This window comes from Haemorhous mexicanus, chromosome 3, assembly GCF_027477595.1.
Source record: "Haemorhous mexicanus isolate bHaeMex1 chromosome 3, bHaeMex1.pri, whole genome shotgun sequence".
Taxonomy (NCBI): Eukaryota; Metazoa; Chordata; class Aves; order Passeriformes; family Fringillidae; genus Haemorhous; species Haemorhous mexicanus.
The window spans coordinates 118,298,810-118,318,148 of NC_082343.1; the positions used below are offsets into that span (position 1 = coordinate 118,298,810).

At 51.6% G+C, this 19,339-nt stretch overlaps 2 protein-coding genes across 4 annotated transcripts in view; one reads left to right on the plus strand and one right to left on the minus strand.

Moving 5' to 3' along the window:
* IFT172 (intraflagellar transport 172) overlaps positions 1-11,143 on the minus strand; it is a 38,209-nt gene extending 27,066 nt beyond the window's left edge. Inside the window, exons 1-13 of the mRNA XM_059843257.1 lie at positions 10,992-11,143; positions 10,692-10,835; positions 10,488-10,600; positions 9,960-9,999; positions 7,345-7,410; positions 6,892-6,971; positions 5,637-5,724; positions 4,599-4,813; positions 4,381-4,504; positions 3,194-3,289; positions 2,420-2,581; positions 705-758; positions 85-188 (exon numbers count right to left, since the gene is read on the minus strand). Coding sequence (XP_059699240.1) covers positions 85-188; positions 705-758; positions 2,420-2,581; positions 3,194-3,289; positions 4,381-4,504; positions 4,599-4,813; positions 5,637-5,724; positions 6,892-6,971; positions 7,345-7,410; positions 9,960-9,999; positions 10,488-10,600; positions 10,692-10,835; positions 10,992-11,030 — 1,325 coding nt within the window. The 5' untranslated portion in view covers positions 11,031-11,143. The remainder of the gene's footprint in view (positions 1-84; positions 189-704; positions 759-2,419; positions 2,582-3,193; positions 3,290-4,380; positions 4,505-4,598; positions 4,814-5,636; positions 5,725-6,891; positions 6,972-7,344; positions 7,411-9,959; positions 10,000-10,487; positions 10,601-10,691; positions 10,836-10,991) is intronic.
* Positions 11,144-11,183: 40 nt separating this feature from the next.
* On the plus strand, positions 11,184-18,297 carry LOC132325683 (low density lipoprotein receptor adapter protein 1-like). 3 transcript variants are annotated; one of them, XM_059843264.1, is made up of 9 exons: positions 11,184-11,339; positions 12,902-13,044; positions 13,553-13,665; positions 14,565-14,679; positions 15,061-15,133; positions 15,506-15,618; positions 16,527-16,576; positions 17,485-17,525; positions 17,686-18,297. In XM_059843264.1, exons 1-9 carry the CDS (start codon positions 11,255-11,257, stop codon positions 17,841-17,843), a joined length of 891 nt encoding a protein of 296 aa, XP_059699247.1. In that variant the 5' UTR covers positions 11,184-11,254; the 3' UTR covers positions 17,844-18,297. The 3 variants fall into 3 exon arrangements, with proteins under 3 accessions (XP_059699247.1, XP_059699245.1, XP_059699246.1); XM_059843262.1 differs by lacking the exon at positions 11,184-11,339 and having other exon boundaries at positions 11,509-13,044; XM_059843263.1 differs by lacking the exon at positions 11,184-11,339 and having other exon boundaries at positions 11,512-13,044; positions 17,488-17,525.
* Positions 18,298-19,339: the final 1,042 nt, after the last annotated feature.

A 19,339-nucleotide genomic window follows, 5' to 3' on the forward strand; every position in this document is an offset into this window, starting at 1 on the left:
CTACAGTATGGGACACCTCCAGTGTTACACAGCTGATCTCTACTAACTGCCTGTGCTGGTTACACAGGCAGATGTAACTATTACCTGACCAGATGAGGGTTCACAAACTCTGTGCGGACAGACCCCAGAATGTCATTGCTTCCATATTCCACTAGTGTCAGCTCTCCAGCATTAAAAATCATGCAGACCTGACGGTGAGAGGGGAATACACTTTCAGAGTAAAGTTACAGAAACACACCTACCAGTGAACGGTAAAGGAATGAACTCTGCTGCACACAAATCTAAATTTAAATACTCTGGGATGACTAAGGAGCTGGTCTTGTCTTTTTGCTGTGACTGACAGCTTTTTATCAAGGCTGGAGATTTTAATCCTGGGCTTATCAGTCCTGCAGGAGTCAAGCTCTCCCCATGACAGCTGTATTCTGTATCTCTAACATCCTCTCTGGCCACTGATCTTTTATTGCTTCTCTCTCCTTCAGGGTTTTGACTTATATAGCTCGTCAGTCCACACACTGAGTTTATTCTGGAGCTGGCATGTGGAAAAGGCAAGTACAGGGAAGAAGCAGATTGGGACCTGCATGAAGAGGCTAAACCCAGGAAACTGCTGAGAAGCAGGGTTTTCCAGAAATGCAGACACTTTTCTTGCTGATGCACACACAGTCTACACACCATTCAGGGGGAGCATTCTGTCCCATCCTACTTACGTTCTCATTGTCGAAGAAGAACTTCTCATTCCCCCCAGATCCTTGCCAGGCCACCTACAAAGCAATGGCACGGGGTGAGGCTGACAGTTCCACCAGCACCAGTCTGCAGATGATGGGGTCCCCTGTCCAGCTTTTGGCTCCCATAACAGACAGCATGACTTACACTGCACAATGGATCATACCATCACTTTAGCTGCTAACATTGTTTTTCAGTCATTCCCAGCTTGCAAATTCCACATGTTCCTCTCCCTTCTTTACACTCAGTTTCAGACTCCAGCTCTCTTTGTATAGTACATTACTGCTTTCTGAACAAGAGGCCTTTATGGGACCAAGGTACTCCCTCTATCCTATCCTTCACAGGCCCTTCTCCACCTTCCCCAGAACAGGTTTAGTACAAAAAGCACCCAAACAGCTCCTTTGCCTCTGCTAATCATAGCCACAGAATCACTGCTACCACTTGTGGGAGCAGAATCTCCTCACCACATGTAGCTGAAACCCCTTTTTTTAGGGTCATTCTAGCAATAGCTGATCAGCACGGTGCCAGTGGGGGAACAACTGATTGGAAATTTGTGTAGAGCACTGGATAATACAATAACTGCTGTGGTAACAACAGACAAGTGACCAGAGGAGCAGAAAACTGAAAGCCAAGGCTACAGCAGTCCTCTTCCCTCACAGAGTGCAAGCTCCAACTTACTGCTTCAAAGGAACTCCACTGAGACAGCAAGAGAGCAAATGGACATCTCTCTTGCTCTTTCTGAGAAGCGAGTATAGCTATGCAATCAAAAGAAAAACTCAGTGCAGTAAGATGTAGAGAAAGCTGGGAGCTCCATTCTGGCCAAATTCTTAGTCATATTACCAAATATCAGCATTCTCCAGCACAAACCTCCAGTCAGAGCTCCTACTCCAAGAGAGATTAATTAGCTACCATCAGTCTGATTAAAGGTATGTGACAACTTGGTGAACAAAGCAAATAAGTCCTTGAAGCCTATTTAATGCTTTTATTAGACGTAAGCCTGTGGCCCACATTCCGCAGTCTCAGCACTCAGTGCACTGTGAGGCTCAGGGGATGGACAACTTTGTGTGAATTGTCTGGTACCAGAAATGGCACTGGCATAAGCTGTGGGATGCAGCCATGAATTGTTTTCTGATTTTTTTTTTTTTTTTGTTTCTTTTAAACACACTAAGATTTGTACGTTCACATGTGGAATGTATATATGTAAAACACCCAGATTTGGGCCCCCATGTACAAAAAAGACTGATAAACTGGAGCAAGTTCAGCACACTGCCATCAAGATGGTTGGGAACAAAGCACTTACACTGTGAAGAGAGGCTGAAGGAATTTGGCTTCTCCAGCCTGGAGAAGGGAAGGCTTAGGAAACCTCTAATACAGTGATGCCAGGCTTTTTTTGGCAGATGCAGAGTGCAAGTATGAAAAATGATCATAAAACAGCATTCAAAATACCAAGATGACTTAGAAAAATGCTTTCCTCCATGAGTACAGTAAAGCATTGGAATAGAGGACTAAAGAAATTGTGGGACCTGAGCAACAACATCTGAATTTAATATTGACTTCCCTTTGGGCAGTAAGTTTGTTAAGAGACCTCCCAAGGCCCCTTCCAACCTGAACTGTTCTATGATTCTTTGAAAAGAGGGATTGATCCCATGCAGAAATCACATCCTGTGACACTCCAGAAATGCCACCGATTTTCCAGTACCTCACTGAGCTTGTTGGAGCTGACATCACCCAGCAGTAACGTGTCTGAGGTATGGGCCACCAGGTACCTGTCCTTCCCTAAGATCTTCACCTCATCAATCTCATAACCATACTGGGATTTCAACACAACTCGGGTTCCTGTGGAGAGGTTCTTCACAATGACCTGGTGAAAATGAGGAAAAGCAATATGAGGCCATGCACAGAGGAACAGCACAGACTTCTTGCCCCATGGAAGATTAAGGAACAGATGATACTAGGATATTTAGATATCCCCATCATTTCCCTCTGCTTCTTTTAAAAACCTTACCATTCCTTTTGCATAGGATGACAGCTGTAGTAGACAGGTGGTATTCTTACTTTTGCCATTTACAAGTTACTAGCCTAACTGGAGACCCACTCAGGCCCCCAAGGATAAGCCTCCTTTGAAGAGTCCTGTACTTTCTCCCCTGACTGCACAGGGGTGCCCAGGCTGCCAGCTCACCCTTACTGCCACATTCTCAAGAAGGTCAATTTGGCTGAAATGAAATCACTTTAGAAGTCTGCACTTGACATGGAGGTACCTCACAAATATTCACAAGGCAGGAAATGAATTCCATGGTCTCTTATGCTATCTGATTCCCACCCAGTCTTAGCCCTCTGTCACAGGCATATCCCTCATGCCTTTCTCAACAAGTTGGTATGAACAAACCATAGGCACAGAAGTTCAAACATGCCTGGTTCAAGCAAACATCTCATTTTCATCAGGAATTCCATGCCTCAATAGATACTCTCTTACCTGGCTTGGTCCCACATATGTCATCTCAAATTTATTTTTGTAAATGGTTTTGCGAAGGCAGCAGTCAAACTGTTCAACTCCTCCACACAGTGTACCCTGGGGACAAAAACACATGTGCTCAGTGAACTCTGTTAAGGAGAGAGATTCCAGACCCTGCTTACCTGAAGAGGATCAGAGGTCAGGCTCAAACACACTGGTCCCAGCTGCTCTGGAGAACAAGCTTCAAGCACCCACATGCAGGAGGACCAGCCCTATTTTGGCTTTCTTTAGACAACAGAAAGATTGAGCCATTCTCAGAAAAATGAAGATTACCAAATGCTGGCATGAATCTGGGATGGGAGGAGGTGGGGTTAAAAACCACCTTTATCCTCATCTTTGCCATTATTCTTCTCAGTTTCCCACTTCTGCGTCTCCCAGCCTCCCAGCCTTCCTTCCAGAAGAATCCTTTCACCTTCATTTCTTTCTTTATAACATCCCCCTTCTTTCCACTGATCTCTTATCCCTTAGTCCCTTCCCTTTCTCTGAAAATATTTGTTCACATGTTCAATAATTCTTGGTCTGAAAATATTTCAAGGATTCTTGATTGTTTAACACAAAACCACAAAAAAACTAATAAAGAAAAGTCATAAATAACATCATTAATAAATAATGTAAGTGTTTCAAGTTAGTCAACTTACTACAGAAAATATGCAGAAAGATGAATTTAAAGAGATTTAAAGAATAATCTAACTTTAGAGAAAGGCAGATTAAAGCTTGATGGTTAAAGGTTGAAGAAAGAGAAGGCTGAACTGAAAACACAACACAGAAACACAGAATGTGATTAGCAGGTCAGTTTGTATACAGCTTCTCATGAATGCCCAGAGGAAAGAATGCTCCTGAGACTGCTCTGGAGAAGCTATGCTGACCTCATCATGCTTCTGACAAAAGAGAAGGGCTGCTGCAACCAGTGAGCCATCACACCAGCATCCAGAAGGTTCTGCAGCTCCACACTGGCACACCTGACTGCAGCAGGTCCCTAGCAAAAGGTCCTGGCCTCAGAGCCTGCCCTGCACCCCTGGGTGAGGTGTGACCAGACCTGGATAACCATGTTCAAAGCCTTCCCCTGAGCACACCATGTTGCTTCCATGCACAAACATCCCCCTGGTGGGACACCTGAGGGCTCATGCCTCCTGACTGATGACACCAACCGCACAGATCCGCGAGCCATCCCTCTTCCACGCCAAAGCTGTGATGGTGTACAGGTGAGCTATTTCTTTGGGCTTGCCTTCCTCCCAGGCACTGCGTCGGGGGCTCCAGTTCAGAACCCGTAACCTGGGAGAGAGGAGATACGAGAGACATTAAAAACTGTGTTTGGTTGCCAAAGGAAGGACTACAAAGAGGAGAATTCTCCGTCAGGTACCGGTACCTGTCGTAGCTGCCAAGGACAATGGACTGGCCGCTGGGACTGGTGGCTGCTGTGGTGAATTCCTTCTCTGACGAGTCCCGGCTGTAGTCGAAGGTTTGAATCACACTGCCCTCCTTCCCGTAAGCGACAATCTTCTTGTCACAGCCTGCAGCCACAATGCTGCTGGAAGCCCAGGCCAGGGCGTAAGGAGGACAGGGATGCACTGCCAACTTACCCTGCAACAGACAAGAACACCCTGAACATGTGAATGGCCCCAACTCCCAGCTGGCCTCTGGGCTCAGCTATCCCAGCATGGGACCTTCTGCAAAGCCCAGTTCATGGGGGCAGCTTTGCCTGCCTGCCTAGTCTGAAGGAAGAAAAACCAGAAATGAGAGATTTATCAACTATTACATTCATTAACTGTGTGAGAAGAATTCTAATGCCAGTAAGAAGACCGATACCATTAACCAGACTGAGACTGAACTCCCAACACAGCAGAGTATAGATGGATCTTCATGATAGCATGGCAGAGAGCAGCCATGCTCAAACTGCCTCAGCTGGAGACAAAAGATCTGAGAACAGCATCCCCTTCGCCACAGCCTGAAGCACAGAGAGACTCCTGGCACAGAGGAGCAGGAGGCTCTGGAGAAATGCTGGGTGTCCAAGGACAAAATTGGAGCCTGAGATTCAACATTAACTGTGGTAACTACACCCGACTAAGTGTGGGGACAATAGCAGCCACTCCATGGAACCCTGCCTCTTCAAGCATCATTCTCCTGGACACTTGAATATCAGATCTTTCCAAACACCTGAACACCCTTATGCCTCATACACAAAAACATGAATTCCCCCCTTACCACTGCCCTCAGTGTATTCCAACACATCTAATCACTGTTCTGCCTCCATCAATGCTTCCCAAAACCTTTGCTAGCGAGCACAGCCTGCAGCTCCTCTCCAGACTTCCACTCTCTCCGCAGCCTGATCCCTTTCCAGAGCTCTGGAGCTGGGAAGCAGGCTGTGCAAATAGGAATTTTGCTCACTGAGAAGGATCTTTGGTACCTGTGATTCACCTGAGCCCTCATCATCAAAGAAGAAGCGCACTATGGTTCCATCTGCATGGCCAGACAGGATTCCTCTCCCCGACACACTGCAGAAAAACACACACAGGATGATGCAATGTTACAGGAAGACTTGCACCTTCATACTCATATCCCTGCCCAGAGCAGCCATTCCCAGGGTCATGGTTGATGTTCCTCATCAAAGGAACATTCCTCAAAGACAAGACAGATGAGTACTTGTGCCAGTGTCTGTAAAAGGAAAGCAGACAAAAGAACCCAGAGTGGAAAAGAAAGTGACCAGTTAAGTGTCTTCACCATGTAAAATCACAATAAAAAACTTTCTGTATTACTAAAACCCGGAAGCTAAGTGACCTTCAGCGGAATAATGACTCTGCTCACAAGTGCTTACAGCAATGTGCATCAAACTGCTCTTGCACTGGAACTGCTACAGAAGTGAGGCTGGGTATTATGATACTGGGAATCCCTAAAAGAAACACAATGCAGGCAAAAAAACACCTGGGCAAAAACTCCAGGCCTAAGTCCATTTTTTATAGCATTGATGTCTTGTGCTTCTGGACACAAGCAGGGAGAAGAGAGCAAAGAAAAAGAAACAGGCTGAAAACCATATACCCAGAGAAATACTTTTTAATGATGATTAGAAGATTCAAGAACAGAATACAAATTCTATGGACACTGTAGCAATCCAGCAATCATGTACTTGTCACCAGAATGACAGCATTTAGTGAAAATTCAACTCCTAGGACCATGACACATCTCAATTTTTTTGTAAAGAATACTAAAGTAGTTGAAATGACCTCTTATTAATGAAAATAATTTTAAATTGCACTTTATGGTTATTTTCCTGATTACAGCCTTGTCAAAGGTTTTATCTGGCAGAATGATGTTACTTTTTTAGCCCTTAAACATGATTAATGTTAGTTATTACTTCGATGAAGCAGACAAATGTAATCCTTACAAAGTCACAGATTCAAATACATCAATGAACATAAGTAAGCTCATGGAGACTTTCATCCTGAACTGTGTTTAAAGAACAACCAGACTGCCCGTGTGGCATAGCCAGGTATCAGATTTTAGGAAGGAATTCCTTCTGGATAGCACAGAATGTTATTATCTTGACAACAACGTGACAGCAGAAGAACACTGGCAAGCTCCCACACTGGTCCCTGTTACTCCAAGCCAGCAGCAGGTGTGAGACTGAGCCAAAGCAGGGCAGGCCAAAGCAATGACATACTCACTTGGAAGTTAGTGAGACCACATAGGAATCTGTCCCATAGATGGTGGAAGACTTGTTGTTCTTTGTATTCGCTAAACGAACCTGAGAAAGAGAAAATGATCAGTGTTGCTTTCATCGGTAGAATGTGGATCACCTCCAGTGTAAGTAACATTCCTTGTTCACCATCAGGGAAAGAAATCACAGGAAGCTCACTGACTCCCAGTATGTTATAGAAGTGGAAAAGCTGGAGTCACATTTCCACATTTCTAGAAAAGTTTGGAGAAAGATGCAAAAGATCCAGTAGAACCTCCAGGGACTAACTGTGAACTAGAAAATTCAAGTCCACAGTGTAACCCTCTGCTGCTGTTACTGTGCCACCACCCAGTGATGGCTCCTACCCCTCAGCCCAGCCACTGGCAGACCCTGGCAGACCCCACAAGGGAAAGAAAGTCACACAAATAACAAGTTTCTCTACCTTTCCTTCAGCAAGACCAAAGACAATGATATTCTCTGCTGGCCACAATAAGCAGGTCACAGCACTCTGCAAAGGAGGAAGGAAAAAGAGAGGTAAGAGCTCTACCCTACCCAGCTTCCTGCCCCACTGCCACCTAAAATAGTTCATGAGCAGACACTATTCAGGCAGGAGGGATGGGGCATTTGGACAGGCCTTACAGTAGCTGAAGATACTGGACAAACCTGACTTCATACTGAAGCCTAAACTAGATAAAAGTGAGCTGGGGCAAAGTAATTGAGGACAGGACTATGGGAGGCCAAAAAAGTTATAGGGATGTGTTCAGTTTGGAGCTCTTTTGTGAGTATTACTGAGCATTGCTTGGCTTGCCACATGCTGTTGGTAAATGTATAAAATCATGGCTGTTTTAAAAGATTTTTTGCAACAAGTATAAAATATAAAAATAATTTCACTGTGACAACTTCTGTAATAGATATGAAAATACTTGTCCATTGGATCTTTATTTGATGAATAAGAAATAGTGTTTATTTTTTCAGTGACAAATAAGATGGTTATTAGATGCTACCAAGTAGATCAGGCAGGAACAGGCTCATTAAATCCAAACCAAAGGCATTCTCAAAATCTGAGGTGGAGTCAGAATGAATAAAGCTGACCACAAAACCCAACTGTAAGAGAGGGCCAAGAAAGTTTAGGAAAGCCCTTTGCATCTACCCTCCAGTCAGTAAGAAGGCTGGTGTTTGGCACTGTGCCACCAGCACCAGCCTCACTGGCTCTCTGTCCCATTTTAAGCATGTGGGACTGCTTAAGATACATATCAGCTTTTATCCATTCCTCATTTATTTATCTTGTCTTCCATCCCTGCTCTGATCATTCATATCAGCAAACACAGCTACAATCAGACAACAAAATGTCTCAAGGTAACCAAACTGTTCATAATTTAAATGTCCAACAAATGACCAAGACCCATTTTCACTACTTCTATTCCCCAGTAATTTGTGTGTTTCCCTCACTATCTGTCAGACTTATTTTCCACTCTAACACAACAAAAGCTTGGGAACAAGCCTCACACAGTGGTGATGTGCTCATTGTTTGTCCTCCTGGCCCTCAGCAAGAGGCCTGGCTTGCCAGTGTGAGCACACACTGGGATCACTGTGTGTGTGAGAGAGCCCAGTGGCAGGAGAGGGCTCAACAAATGATCTCTCATATAGACTGAACATTTCAAAAATTGCAAATAACAGTATTTAGTTACAGGAGAAAATCCAGACACAGTGGTAAAAACCCCAGACATACAGCACCAGAAAAAAAATAAAGGATTTCATGTGTTACAAATGATAGAAAAGGCACAGGGAAATGAGAAATGAAACAAAAAAATCCTGAATTTCTACATTAAAAATACAAAATCCTGTACATGTGCCATGCACAGCATCTGAGCTTGTGAGAGGCCATCAGGCCCCCACTGGGCTGGCAGCTGGAGGGGCAGGCAGCAAGTAGTACACAAGGAAAGAGCTCTGCAGGGAGGCTAAATGTGCCCACACCTGGGATAGCCACCCTGTTCAGGAAAGGGACAAATGGACACCAAGCCCCTGTTGCTCTCTTTTCCTCATGACACTCTATTCTCATGACCACTCAGTGCAGCAGCTCAACTGCAGACAAAACAGAGGCTGACCAGCAGCTTTCCTGTCACAGAGACAGAGTTCCCTGTGCTCCCTGCAGCTGTCAGAGCAGCCACAGTGGCAGGCCATGACCCAACCCTGAGATGAAAGCTTTCAGCCCAGAGGCTGAGGCTACCCTCCACCTGAGAGACAGCTTGAGAAAGCTTGGCACAGACTCCAGCAACTCCACCAGGAGCAGCTCTGTCTATGTCTTCTGGGGCTTTGTACATGAAGGATGATTCCTCCTACCCTCCAGAGAACTTTCTTGGTGACACAGAGACTATGGGGTGATGGCACTTGCCTGGAAAGCCTGGGGCAGCTGCTGGACTTTTGCCTCTGAAGGTAGAAGTAGTCAGTGGACTGCATTTTCTCACTGTGATGGCTTTCTGTGCAAGGAATTCATAACACCTTTGCCTTTTCCAGACAGATTTCTGGGCAAGCCTTGGCATACACCTACTGGGCAGACTGCTCTCTGACACAGGCAGGCCGAGCCAGAGCAGCAGAACACAGAGGTAGCCAAGGAGCAAACCTGACAGAAATCACAAACCTGAGGCAACTGAGCATGTGGAAATTGCACAGTTTGAATTCTGCACACTTTACATTTTGTTTAATAAGGCATCTTGGAGTTTAGAGCTGCAAACCTGTGAAAAATACTTGGGCTCTGAGTGTTGCGTATTTTTCCCTTTCAACTCCCTTAAAACAGTCTGTCCACTGACACCTAAAGTAGTCCCTAAAGTTTTGTAACTGACTGCATTGATCATTCAACAATTTACTCGGTTGTACCCAGGCATTAGGACACCTCTGGAGCTTGATGAGCAATATGTGCCTCAGCATTTAGAGACTCTCTTAAGATCTTTAAAGGTCAAGTACAGTTTGGCCAAGTACACCTGTATGAGCAGAGAGACCTTTCATTCTTTTCCTACATATGCTGGAGAAAATGAAGTCAAACAGAGGTCTGGGTCTCACCGTTTGGATGAACTTGTTGCATATCACCTTCTTGTCACCCCTGCAGAAAAATATAAACAAAAATTACTATCTGCAACCCTACACATTCTGATCACCCTACTGTTTATATGCAGTCTGGTTTGATATTGCCAACCACAGCTCATTGAAGTCATGTGTGCTGCTAGTCTATCACAACTTTAGGCAAAAACCAAAAAGATCCCTAGAGTCTCTGAGCTTCCAAACTCCTGGTGAACTGCTTTTCTGTGTATGGTTAGCACAACTCCTGCCAGCAAATGAGGCTGCAGTGGGGCAGGTGTGTGCCATCAGTGCCCAGCTGCGACACATGATGGCAACACAGGCTCCAGCTAGCTGCATGCACAGCCCGGGCTCTCTAAGGGCCCTGCCGAGGAAACCTCACCTGCTGCTCCCCACGGACACCTGTGTGGCTCCCTTGGGCCAGCTGATGGGCACTGCAGCGTGTGCCAGGGTGAGGATCAGGCTATGGGGGCCCATGGCAGGGTGGAATGCTGGACCTCACCACACACTCACCACTCCTCGCCGATCCTGTACACGTAGACAACGTTGTCTGTCTGCCCGATGGCCAGTTTAGTGGAGTCCGGGGAGAAGGCCATGCCTTTGACAGCGTAGCTCTTCCTGCCGTACTGCGGAGAGGGTCCGTGTGACGGTGGGAAGGCAGGCCGGCTTCCCCAGCGCCGCCCGGCCCATGCCCAGCCCGGGCCCGGCCCCGCTCACCTTGGCGTCTGCCGGTTTGGTGGAGAACTTGTCGCGCCGCTCGCCCTGCTCGTCGTAGAGCAGCACCACGCGCTCCGCGGTGCACACGGCGAAGCGGGCACTGCTGGCGGACCAGGCCATGCAGGTCACCCGCGCCGTCCCGTCCTGCGGGCACACACGGCTCAGCGGTCACACTACAGCCTCAGCGTCGCCGCTACGCGTCCCAGACCGGTCAGGGCCGCTCTCCCCGACCCGGTCTGGCCCGGCCCGCTCCCCCGCGGCCCGACACCCCCAACCCGGCCCGGCCCGGCCCGGTCCGACCTGCGGGGCCAGCAGTGTCCGCACGTGCCGCAGCTGCATCGCGCCCTCCGCCGGGCCCGGGCCCGGGATGGTCCCCCGGGGCCGGGGTGGTCCCACGGGCCCGCTCCGCCGCCGCCGCCGCCGCTGCGGAGCCCGCCTCGCTCCGCCCCCGCTGCCGTGGCAACCCCGCCGCCTCCGCCGCGCTGACGCGAGCGCGTCGAGCCCGCGGGGACCGACCCCCCTCACACCGGCAGGGATCGGCTCGGCTCCATCCCGGCTCCGCCATGGAGGCGCTGCGGGCGGCGGGGCGCGCCGTGCTGCGGAGCCCGCGCCTCGCCCGGCACGGTCTGGGTCTCCGCCGGCGGCGCAGTGAGTGCGGACGGGCGCGGGGTCGGGGCCGGGCATCGCTCCGGGCGGGGAGCCCGAAGCTCGGCGCAGTCGGGCTGGGAGTACGACCCCTGCCTGCAGCAGGGCAGTCTGAGGGGCCTGGAGGGCTGAGGGCCGGAGCGGCCGTAGGGGTAGTCGGGTTCGGGGAGGCGGGGGGTCCGGCCCCAGGGGCTGGGCACTGCCGGCCGGGGCACCGTAGCGTTGCAGCTCCTCGCCGAGCCCTCCCTGCCCCGCTCCCTGGGCTGTCGCCTCCTGCCCCACTTGTGAATCGAGGCCGCCCGCGCCAGACCAGCCGTGCCAGGCGCTGCAACACGCTGGACTGCACCGGGGACCTACGCGGGCCTCGGCCCCTTGGGCTGCCACGCCTGGTCCTCTGCGAGTGTGCCAGGCCAGCCCCTGCTGTCTGCGGCCTGGCAGGATCCGAGACCGACTCCTGGACACATCTCTGGAAGCGTTCCAGGCTAGGCTGGACGGGACTTGGAGCAACCTGGTCTAGTGGAATGTGTCCTGCCTGTGGGAATGAAACTGGATGAGCTTTAAGGTCCTTTCCCACCCAAACTGCTCCATGAGTCCATGACTCTGCAGGTACCCTGTGGTACAGGAGGGCCGCGTTTGGCTGTTCTCAGTCAGCTGCCCAAGGTTTTGCTGGAGCACCAGCACTTGCCCTGGCAGCCCTGGTATACATGGACTGTCCCCAGAGTTTGGAAAGGCACAGAGTTCTTCTGCCCGGGGTGGAGCTCACTGGTGCCTGCATGGCACCAGGCAGCCTCCCTGATAGTTGTCACTTGTGGAAGAGTATGCTGTGCAAATAAGGTCTCCTGATTTCCCTGTGGGTTCAGATTATTCTAATTATGAGTTGGACCCTTCTGCAAGTGTGCCAGTAATGCTCAGGGAGCAAATCCCAGGGAAGAGGTGAAAATAACCCTGAAAAGTATTAGCTTAATGTGAACAGTACATACCTTGGCAATCCCATCTCTTTCTTAACAAAGCATCTGTGGTGCAGTTGCCTCCCAGTCATTCCAGCTGGGACCACAATTGCTGACTAAGCTGGTCCTGCCCTGGCACCCTGCAGCTGCAGATGAGATGCCAAGGGGTTTGGCTTTGCTTACACTGGGCCAGTCTGGGAATTTTGAGCTCAGCGTGGCAGTGAATGCTGCTGCTCTTCAGGCGTGCCAGCAGCTCAGGTGGCTGAGATGAATGCACTACAGAGAACATTTTGTTTGTAATGAAACAGATGAGACCCAGGAACGCAAGGTTTTTGCAGACAGCAGTGAGGGCTGCAACATTCTCAGCCCTGTGCAGATATGCAGGAGGTGTCTGTCAGTGCTGACAGAGCCTTGACTTCCAGAGGACTTTAGAGGACTAAAGGTTCAAGGGTGAACTGCCCACTCCTGTTCCTCTTATGAGAGTGTCACAGAGCCAGGAGAGTGTCCTGCTGGGAGCAGGAAGCAACACTGCTGCTGGGAGCCATGGTTGGGGTGGCTCTGGCAGAACTAGCTGTGGGGCTGCTGGCACATGGCTTCTAAGGGCTTTTGTCTTTGCAGAACTTCCAGAGAGCTGGGCCGATATGCAGGAGCCACTGCTTGAGGGGATGTGCTTCACCCTCAAGTATCTGGGCATGACACTGGTAGAAAAACCAAAAGGAGAAGACATGGCTGCTGCTGCCATCCGCAGGATCGTGGCCACGGTGAGACCCAGTCCTGGGGCCCTGGTGTGTGTGGTCAGAGCCCAGACCCTGCACAGGGAAGTGTCTGTGCCTTAGCCCTGAACTCCAGTGAGGAACTGTGCCCTTCCCAAGAAGAGGGTGGCATGCAGGAGGCTACTGTTGTCTGCCTGTGTGCTGTGGGGAAGCTGTCTTCCTGCAGGACAGCCCCAGCCACCTGCTCCCACACCTGAACTTGGCTGGGAGGAGAGCTGTGCCTGCCACAGCACAGAGAGAAGGGTGAAGTACTGGGAGAAGTGGGGTCTGTCCCTCCCTGTGTGTGTGGCGGTAGAGTGAACAGATTTGAAGAGTGTTCTGTGCAGGGCATGCCTGATTGCCAGACTCTGCTGTCCCATCCCTACATCAGGAGTCTTTGCAGCAAGTATCCAAGCAAGTGATACTGTACAGAGTCTGTGGGGCTCCTTCCAGCAAGGGGGTGAGGTGAAGACCCTTGCCAGGTTTGCAGAGGTTGCTGGTGTTTTTCCACTGCCAGGCACGGGTTGGAGCTCGCAAGTTTCAGAAGGTGATTCTGACAGTATCTCCAAGGGGCATCTCACTGCAGGATGCAGACACGAAGGAGATGGTGGAGAACATCTCCATCTACAGGTGGGCATGTCATGAGTATGGGCTGGGTGTTCCCCAGCAGCCAGCTGAAGACTGATGGGAATTTAAGCAGCCAGGGAGGGCTGGGCCTTCTGTCAGCAGTACCTTCAAGCTTAGGTCTTTCCTTGGCTCCCTGAGGTCTGTCCCCTCTCTGCTGTGCTCCCAGCACTGCCTGAGGCTGAGTGTAGGCAGGGTCCTGGGTGGTCTTGAGTTCATCAGCCCATCCATCATTTCCCTGTGCCTTGCCTCTCTATTCTGGCATTCAGCAGGATTTTGAGGCTTGTGATTGGAGGACCCCACAGTTAGGACAGTACTGCATGTCTGCCTCCACTGCCATGGGACTATCCTTCTGGCTGCAGCTTATTGGGCAGGCTGGAGGCAGTTGCTGTGAGAACTGATGTTGATTTCTCCTGCTGCCACTTGTCCTTTGGCTGGGTTGGGTGTCTGTGGGTGCTGGGTGTGAGGGGCAGTCTGGTGCCTAGATGGGAAGCAGAGACAGGACATCTCTTTGCTGCAAAATGTAGGTCTGAGCACCAGAGCTGATGTGCCAGGTCAGACCATCCCTCCGCCTGGCCTCCAGCTGTGTCCTTGGAGGCAATCACCCACCCTTCTGTGCTCCTCTTGTCCCAGTGCTTGAATTCACACACTAGGTTGAGCTGGCCATCAGAAAACTACAGGGCACTCTGGGATGGCACAGGAAGGAGTCCCTGCGGATGCAGTGATCTCTTACCTGCTGCAGGTACCAGGCAGCCTCTGGCCCTTGCTGGGGGTTTGGGCTGCCTGGTCAGCTCAGGCAGGTGAAAGCCTCAGGTTGTCAGCAGTGCTTGCTGGTGTGCTGGCAGTGCAGCAGAAGTGCCATACCAGGGTCCCAGATTGTCCTGACAGCTCCTCTCTGCCCATAGGATCTCCTACTGCACAACAGACAAGCTGCAGAACAAAGTCTTTGCTTATGTTGCCCAGAGCCAGGAGAGCGGGGCACTGGAGTGCCATGCCTTCCTCTCACCCAAGAAGAAGATTGTAAGCACTTACCTTCTGCTCTTGGCTCCATGAGGTATGGGTGGGAGCAAGGGCCAGCTTTCTTCCCCTTCAGCAAGAGAAGGCCATTACCTGTGTGAGCCTCAGCTGGATTTGGAGCCTGGGATCAGGTGTGCTCATGTGCTGCACAGGCAGGGAGTGAGCAAAGGGGGCTTTCCTGTCCCAGCTCCTGAGGGTCTGTTCTTGGGGGTGGCTGGCCCCCAGGGGAGACAGACACAGAACTGAGCTCTGGCCTTCCATCTGTGTGTTCTGCAGAGAAAGGCAGCAAGGGATGCTGGGGGGTCTCAGATTTCATGGCAGTGGGGTTATCCTGCATTGAGAGCCCAGGTGGAAGCAGGCATTCCCTCTCTTTCACATACACAGGCCCAGGCTGTGACTCTGACTGTGGCCCAGGCCTTTCAGATGGCACTGGATCTCTGGGAAGCAACACATGCAGGTAGGGGGAATTTCTCAGATGTATCTCACATAGCTCTGGAATCAGTGTCTCTCTGGTGACACACACCAAGCAGGGAGAATGTTGTCCCTATGGTTGTGTTCTCTGCTGCTCCCCCATCTTCTGCTCCCCCATCTGGGGTGGGAGGTGTAGCTGCTGAACTGCTGTGCATTGCCTGGGCTGTAGCACAGCTCAGGGCTGGTGGTACCTGACCTGAGCAGTGACCCCTCAACAGGGGGGTGCAACCTTTGTTTGCACCCTCCTGCCAGCACAGCAGAGATTCCCTGTTCCTCACCCACAGTCTTGCCTATACATTCCCAGCTGGGCTTTCTGCAGGTTGCAGGCACTAACTCTGCTGCTTTTGCCCTGTGCCAGGCTCTAGGCAGGATCAGCCCCTTCACCCTTCATGTGTCTTGGAGAGCAGTGAGGCCAGCAGACCCTGTGAGCCAGCCCCCCCAGGGAGCACTCCCTTCACACACCACTTTGGGGTACAGTATGTGCAAGTCAGGCCCATGCCGAGGGCTGTCTGGAATTAGGGCAGGGACAGAGTGGCCCCTCTGCAGCTCCCTGCTCCTGCCCTCCCAGAACCCTGCTGATACCTGCACAGCCCCCATCGTGCATGGCAGCCTGATGCAAGGAGGTGCACTGTGATGTGTGGCTCACACAGTAGGTGCAGTTCCTTGGTGTCTGGGGTCCAGGAGCTCTGCTGTCAGGCCCAGTGCTGCTGCAACCTCAGCCCTACACTGCTGGCCCTGTCACACAGGGACCCGGGACGTGGGCTGCACACCTGGTTTCATGGCTGGGGTGAGAGCTGCCTCTGAAGGAGAGGACCCTTGGATCATCATCCTGCCAGCATGGGCTAAGGCTCAGCCCAGCCCATCTGCACTGCCCCTCATGCATGGCCACAGCACTTGGAGCATTGTCATACTGTTCTCACTATGTCCCTGTCTGGGAATTTCTGGATGCTTGGTCCTCATGCTTCCAGTGTAAGTCCAGCCAGGCAGTGCTTGGGGTTGTACCCGTGTGCAGCCTGCTCCTGGTAGTGTCTGCCTGCCTCTCCAGCCCACCCACCACAGTCCCTGGGCAGAAGTGCACTGTGTCAGCAGCTCTGTCAGCATGGTCCATGCTCACAGCTTGTGTTTGGGGCTTTGCACCTGGAGGGGATGTGGGACAAGCTATGGCCTGTCTGTCCTTGTTTGCCCAAGCCCAGAAGGTTCTGGCAACCCAGCACTGCAGTTTTTCCCCCACTGCTTGTGGGAAACCTTTGTACTGTGCCTTGGTAGTGACTGTCTTGTGAAGGGGCTGGACAGGGTCTGAGCAGCCCAGCCTTGCTCCTGGCAGAGACCTGCCCATGTAATGAGATGTCATGGTGGGTTTTTGTTTGTTTGCTTGCCAGGAGGAGGAGGAGGAGGAGGAAGATGATAATGTCAGTGAAGCCCTGTCTGGGTAGGTGGTGAACTGCTGCTTGTATTCAGGGATCTCTCTGATGAAGCCTGTCTTGTCTCCCTCTCTGTGCCCTGTGCAAGGGGAGCTGCTCGGGCTGTGGACATGGCTGTGGACATGGTGGGATCATGGAGGAGAGCTGCATGGAACCAAGGGGGAAGCTAACTGGTATTTCTCTGCTTCTATCTGCTGAGAGCTCAAGTGAACAGAGGGTTGAGTGGTGGAGGAACAGACCATGCAGTCCAGCTTTTGCAGCAGAGATTTGGGTTACAGATGCTGACCCCCAGGATGCACCCAGAGATGTTTCTTACTCTGTTTCTGCCAGTCTTTGCTGAGGCCAGCCTGTCCAGACATGCCTCTCACATGGGACTCAGTTGTCCCTCTTCTCCCACTGATTTCCCTGGGGGCTGGGCCAGGATGGAGGCCTGGTCATGCTGACTTCTGCATGGTCTGGGGCTGTGGGCTGAGCTTGATGGTGTGTGTCCTGTGATGGGAAGGAGCTGATGGAACAGTCCAGCAGCAGATGATTAACCTGCAGGTCTGCAGATGTTCCATTGTGACTGTTCTCCATGTACATGGCAGTGGGCACCCAGCTGGGTCTGACAGGTCTGAGCTTGGCTTGAGCTGGTGTCACCCAGGAGCCAGTGCGTGCACAGGCTGGAGCTGTGTGTGTAGCCCAATGAAACACCTCCCCTTTGGACATGGAGCTCCTGATGGGAAGGAGATATGGCTTTGCAATCTTGGGACAAGCTGGCCTGGGAGGAGAGTTTGGTAGCAAGGGGGCTTAGGGCCTTCTGCACCCCCAGTGCTTGCTGCTGCTGTGCCATTCCTGCCTGCCAGGGTCATGAGCATGCCGTGTCTCTCAGGAGGCCATGCTTGGGGTATGATGGATGCTGTTTTCTCTTCCAAAGCAGCATGGAGGAGCTGGGGAGGGCACTCCACAGCGCAGCAGGTAAGTTTCTTCAGTGCTGCACTGGCTCATCCCCCAGCATGTCCTCTGTAAGGCAAGGGGAGGCTGATGCTCACCTGGGAACATCTGCTTCCCTTGCAGGTGTGCTGGGCTCCCAGCTGTACACCTTATGGTTCGTGTCTTCCTTTCTCTCCCTTTTCAGAATTAATACCTCTTGTGCCCCCATCGAGCTCTCCTACAGCACAGCTACTGTGCTACCGCCTGGGGCCGCCCCCGGACAGCTGGGCCGTGCTGGGAGGGGCTGGAGACTCCCCCTGCACTGGCACCAGGACTGCTGGCCCAAGTACACCCCTGGGCTAAGCCAAATCTCTGCAACAACGGACCAGCCACTCAGGATTCACCCTGTGCCTGCACCTGGGCCAGCCAGTGCCTGCTGCTGCCCTGGCACCGCCCTGCTGGCACGGGGGCTGCTGGCACTGCTGCCATGGAGTGCACAGGCTGCAGCACCTGCTCCTTGTCCTGTGCCACCTGCATGAACCGCCTCGAGCTGCAGCTGCTCCCAGCTGGGACGGGGGACCTGTGCTCCTCGCTCTGCTCACTGCCAGGCCATGCAGGCCCCCCTGCGTGCTCTGAGCCTGCCTGATACAGGCAGTGTACACCCTCAGGGAGCAACAGCTCTTGGCCTGGAGCAGTGCGTGATGAAGGCCTTTCCCCTGCAGTTCAGCCCCACACCCTCTCACAAGTGAAATGACCTGGTTTTTAAAGGAAAGCTCTGCCTTTAGAGAGAAATAAACTGAGTTTTTTACTATTGTCATTTGGGTTTGAGTGCTGGATGGGCACCATGCATTAGCATGCAGGGTACTGTGTCTCCTGCACTGCCTGTAGTGAGGGTTGCTGTGCCCCAAGGTCACAGAGCCTGGAACTCCCACATTTTCCTTGGCTGTGAGCCCTGAGGGAGCAGTTCCTACTTGTACTGAGGGCTGCCAGGGCCCAGGGTGCTTTTGTGACTTGGGAAGAGCACGTTCAGGCTGTGCTGCACTGGTGTCTTGAGCACCTGTGAATGTCACCTGCACTGATAGGAGGCGATGCTGACCATGCTGAGGTCAGGGCAGACACAAGCCCTGGAGTGCCAGTTGCTCTGAAGTGTCTCTGCCCTGTTGCACCCCAGCTGTGCTCCACAGAGGCAAGCCATGCACTTGGTTTCCTTCCCAGATGGAGCAGGGGAGGCTGTAGCATGTCTGGTTTCTTTGGCAAGTGACAGCTTGCAGCTGTGTTCTGGCCAAGCCCCTCACTGCTGGGTTCCTGTCACATCTCCGCACAGCTGCCCTTCTCAGGCTGGTGGCACGGAGAGCCCAGCTCAGCCCAGCTGAGCACCGATGGCTGGCTGCAGCTGGGGTGGCAGGGCCAGTCTCCCAGCAAGTGCCATAGGCACTGGGAAGGCCTGGGGTGCCGTGGATCACTCAGGAGCTGTGCATGGTGTTTTCACTTGAGGTTTTGCATACTGAATGTGGTTTCATGCCTCTTCTCCCTCAGCTGGGAGTACAGGGCAACATGTAACTTGTTAAGGTGAGCAGGTCATTGTCAGGCCCTCAGCTTCCAGCACTCCTCTCTGCACTTCCCTGCCCTCCTGCACAGCCATAGTCTGAGAAGAAGCGGTGATTTGCGGTTTGGTTTGGGGGTTTTTTGGGTGGTTTTTTTTTTGTTTGTTTGTTTGGGGTTTTTGGGGGGGGGGTGGATTCAGAGGGAAAGAGATTTTTCCTCAACAACATACCCCGATTTTACATTTAATGTCATTTAATTTGTGTTCCTTTTTTTATTTGGTCAAAACCTCTGCATTTTGACCTTTTTTTTGTGCC

Coding starts and splice junctions, on each gene's coding strand:
- LOC132325683 (XM_059843262.1), top strand. CDS start 12,760: ATGAGAGTGTCACAGAGCCAGGAGAGTGTCCTGCTGGGAGCAGGAAGC. Junction 13,045..13,552: donor TCCGCAGGATCGTGGCCACG/GTGAGACCCAGT, acceptor TTCCACTGCCAG/GCACGGGTTGGAGCTCGCAA. Junction 17,526..17,685: donor GGCACTCCACAGCGCAGCAG/GTAAGTTTCTTC, acceptor CTCCCTTTTCAG/AATTAATACCTCTTGTGCCC.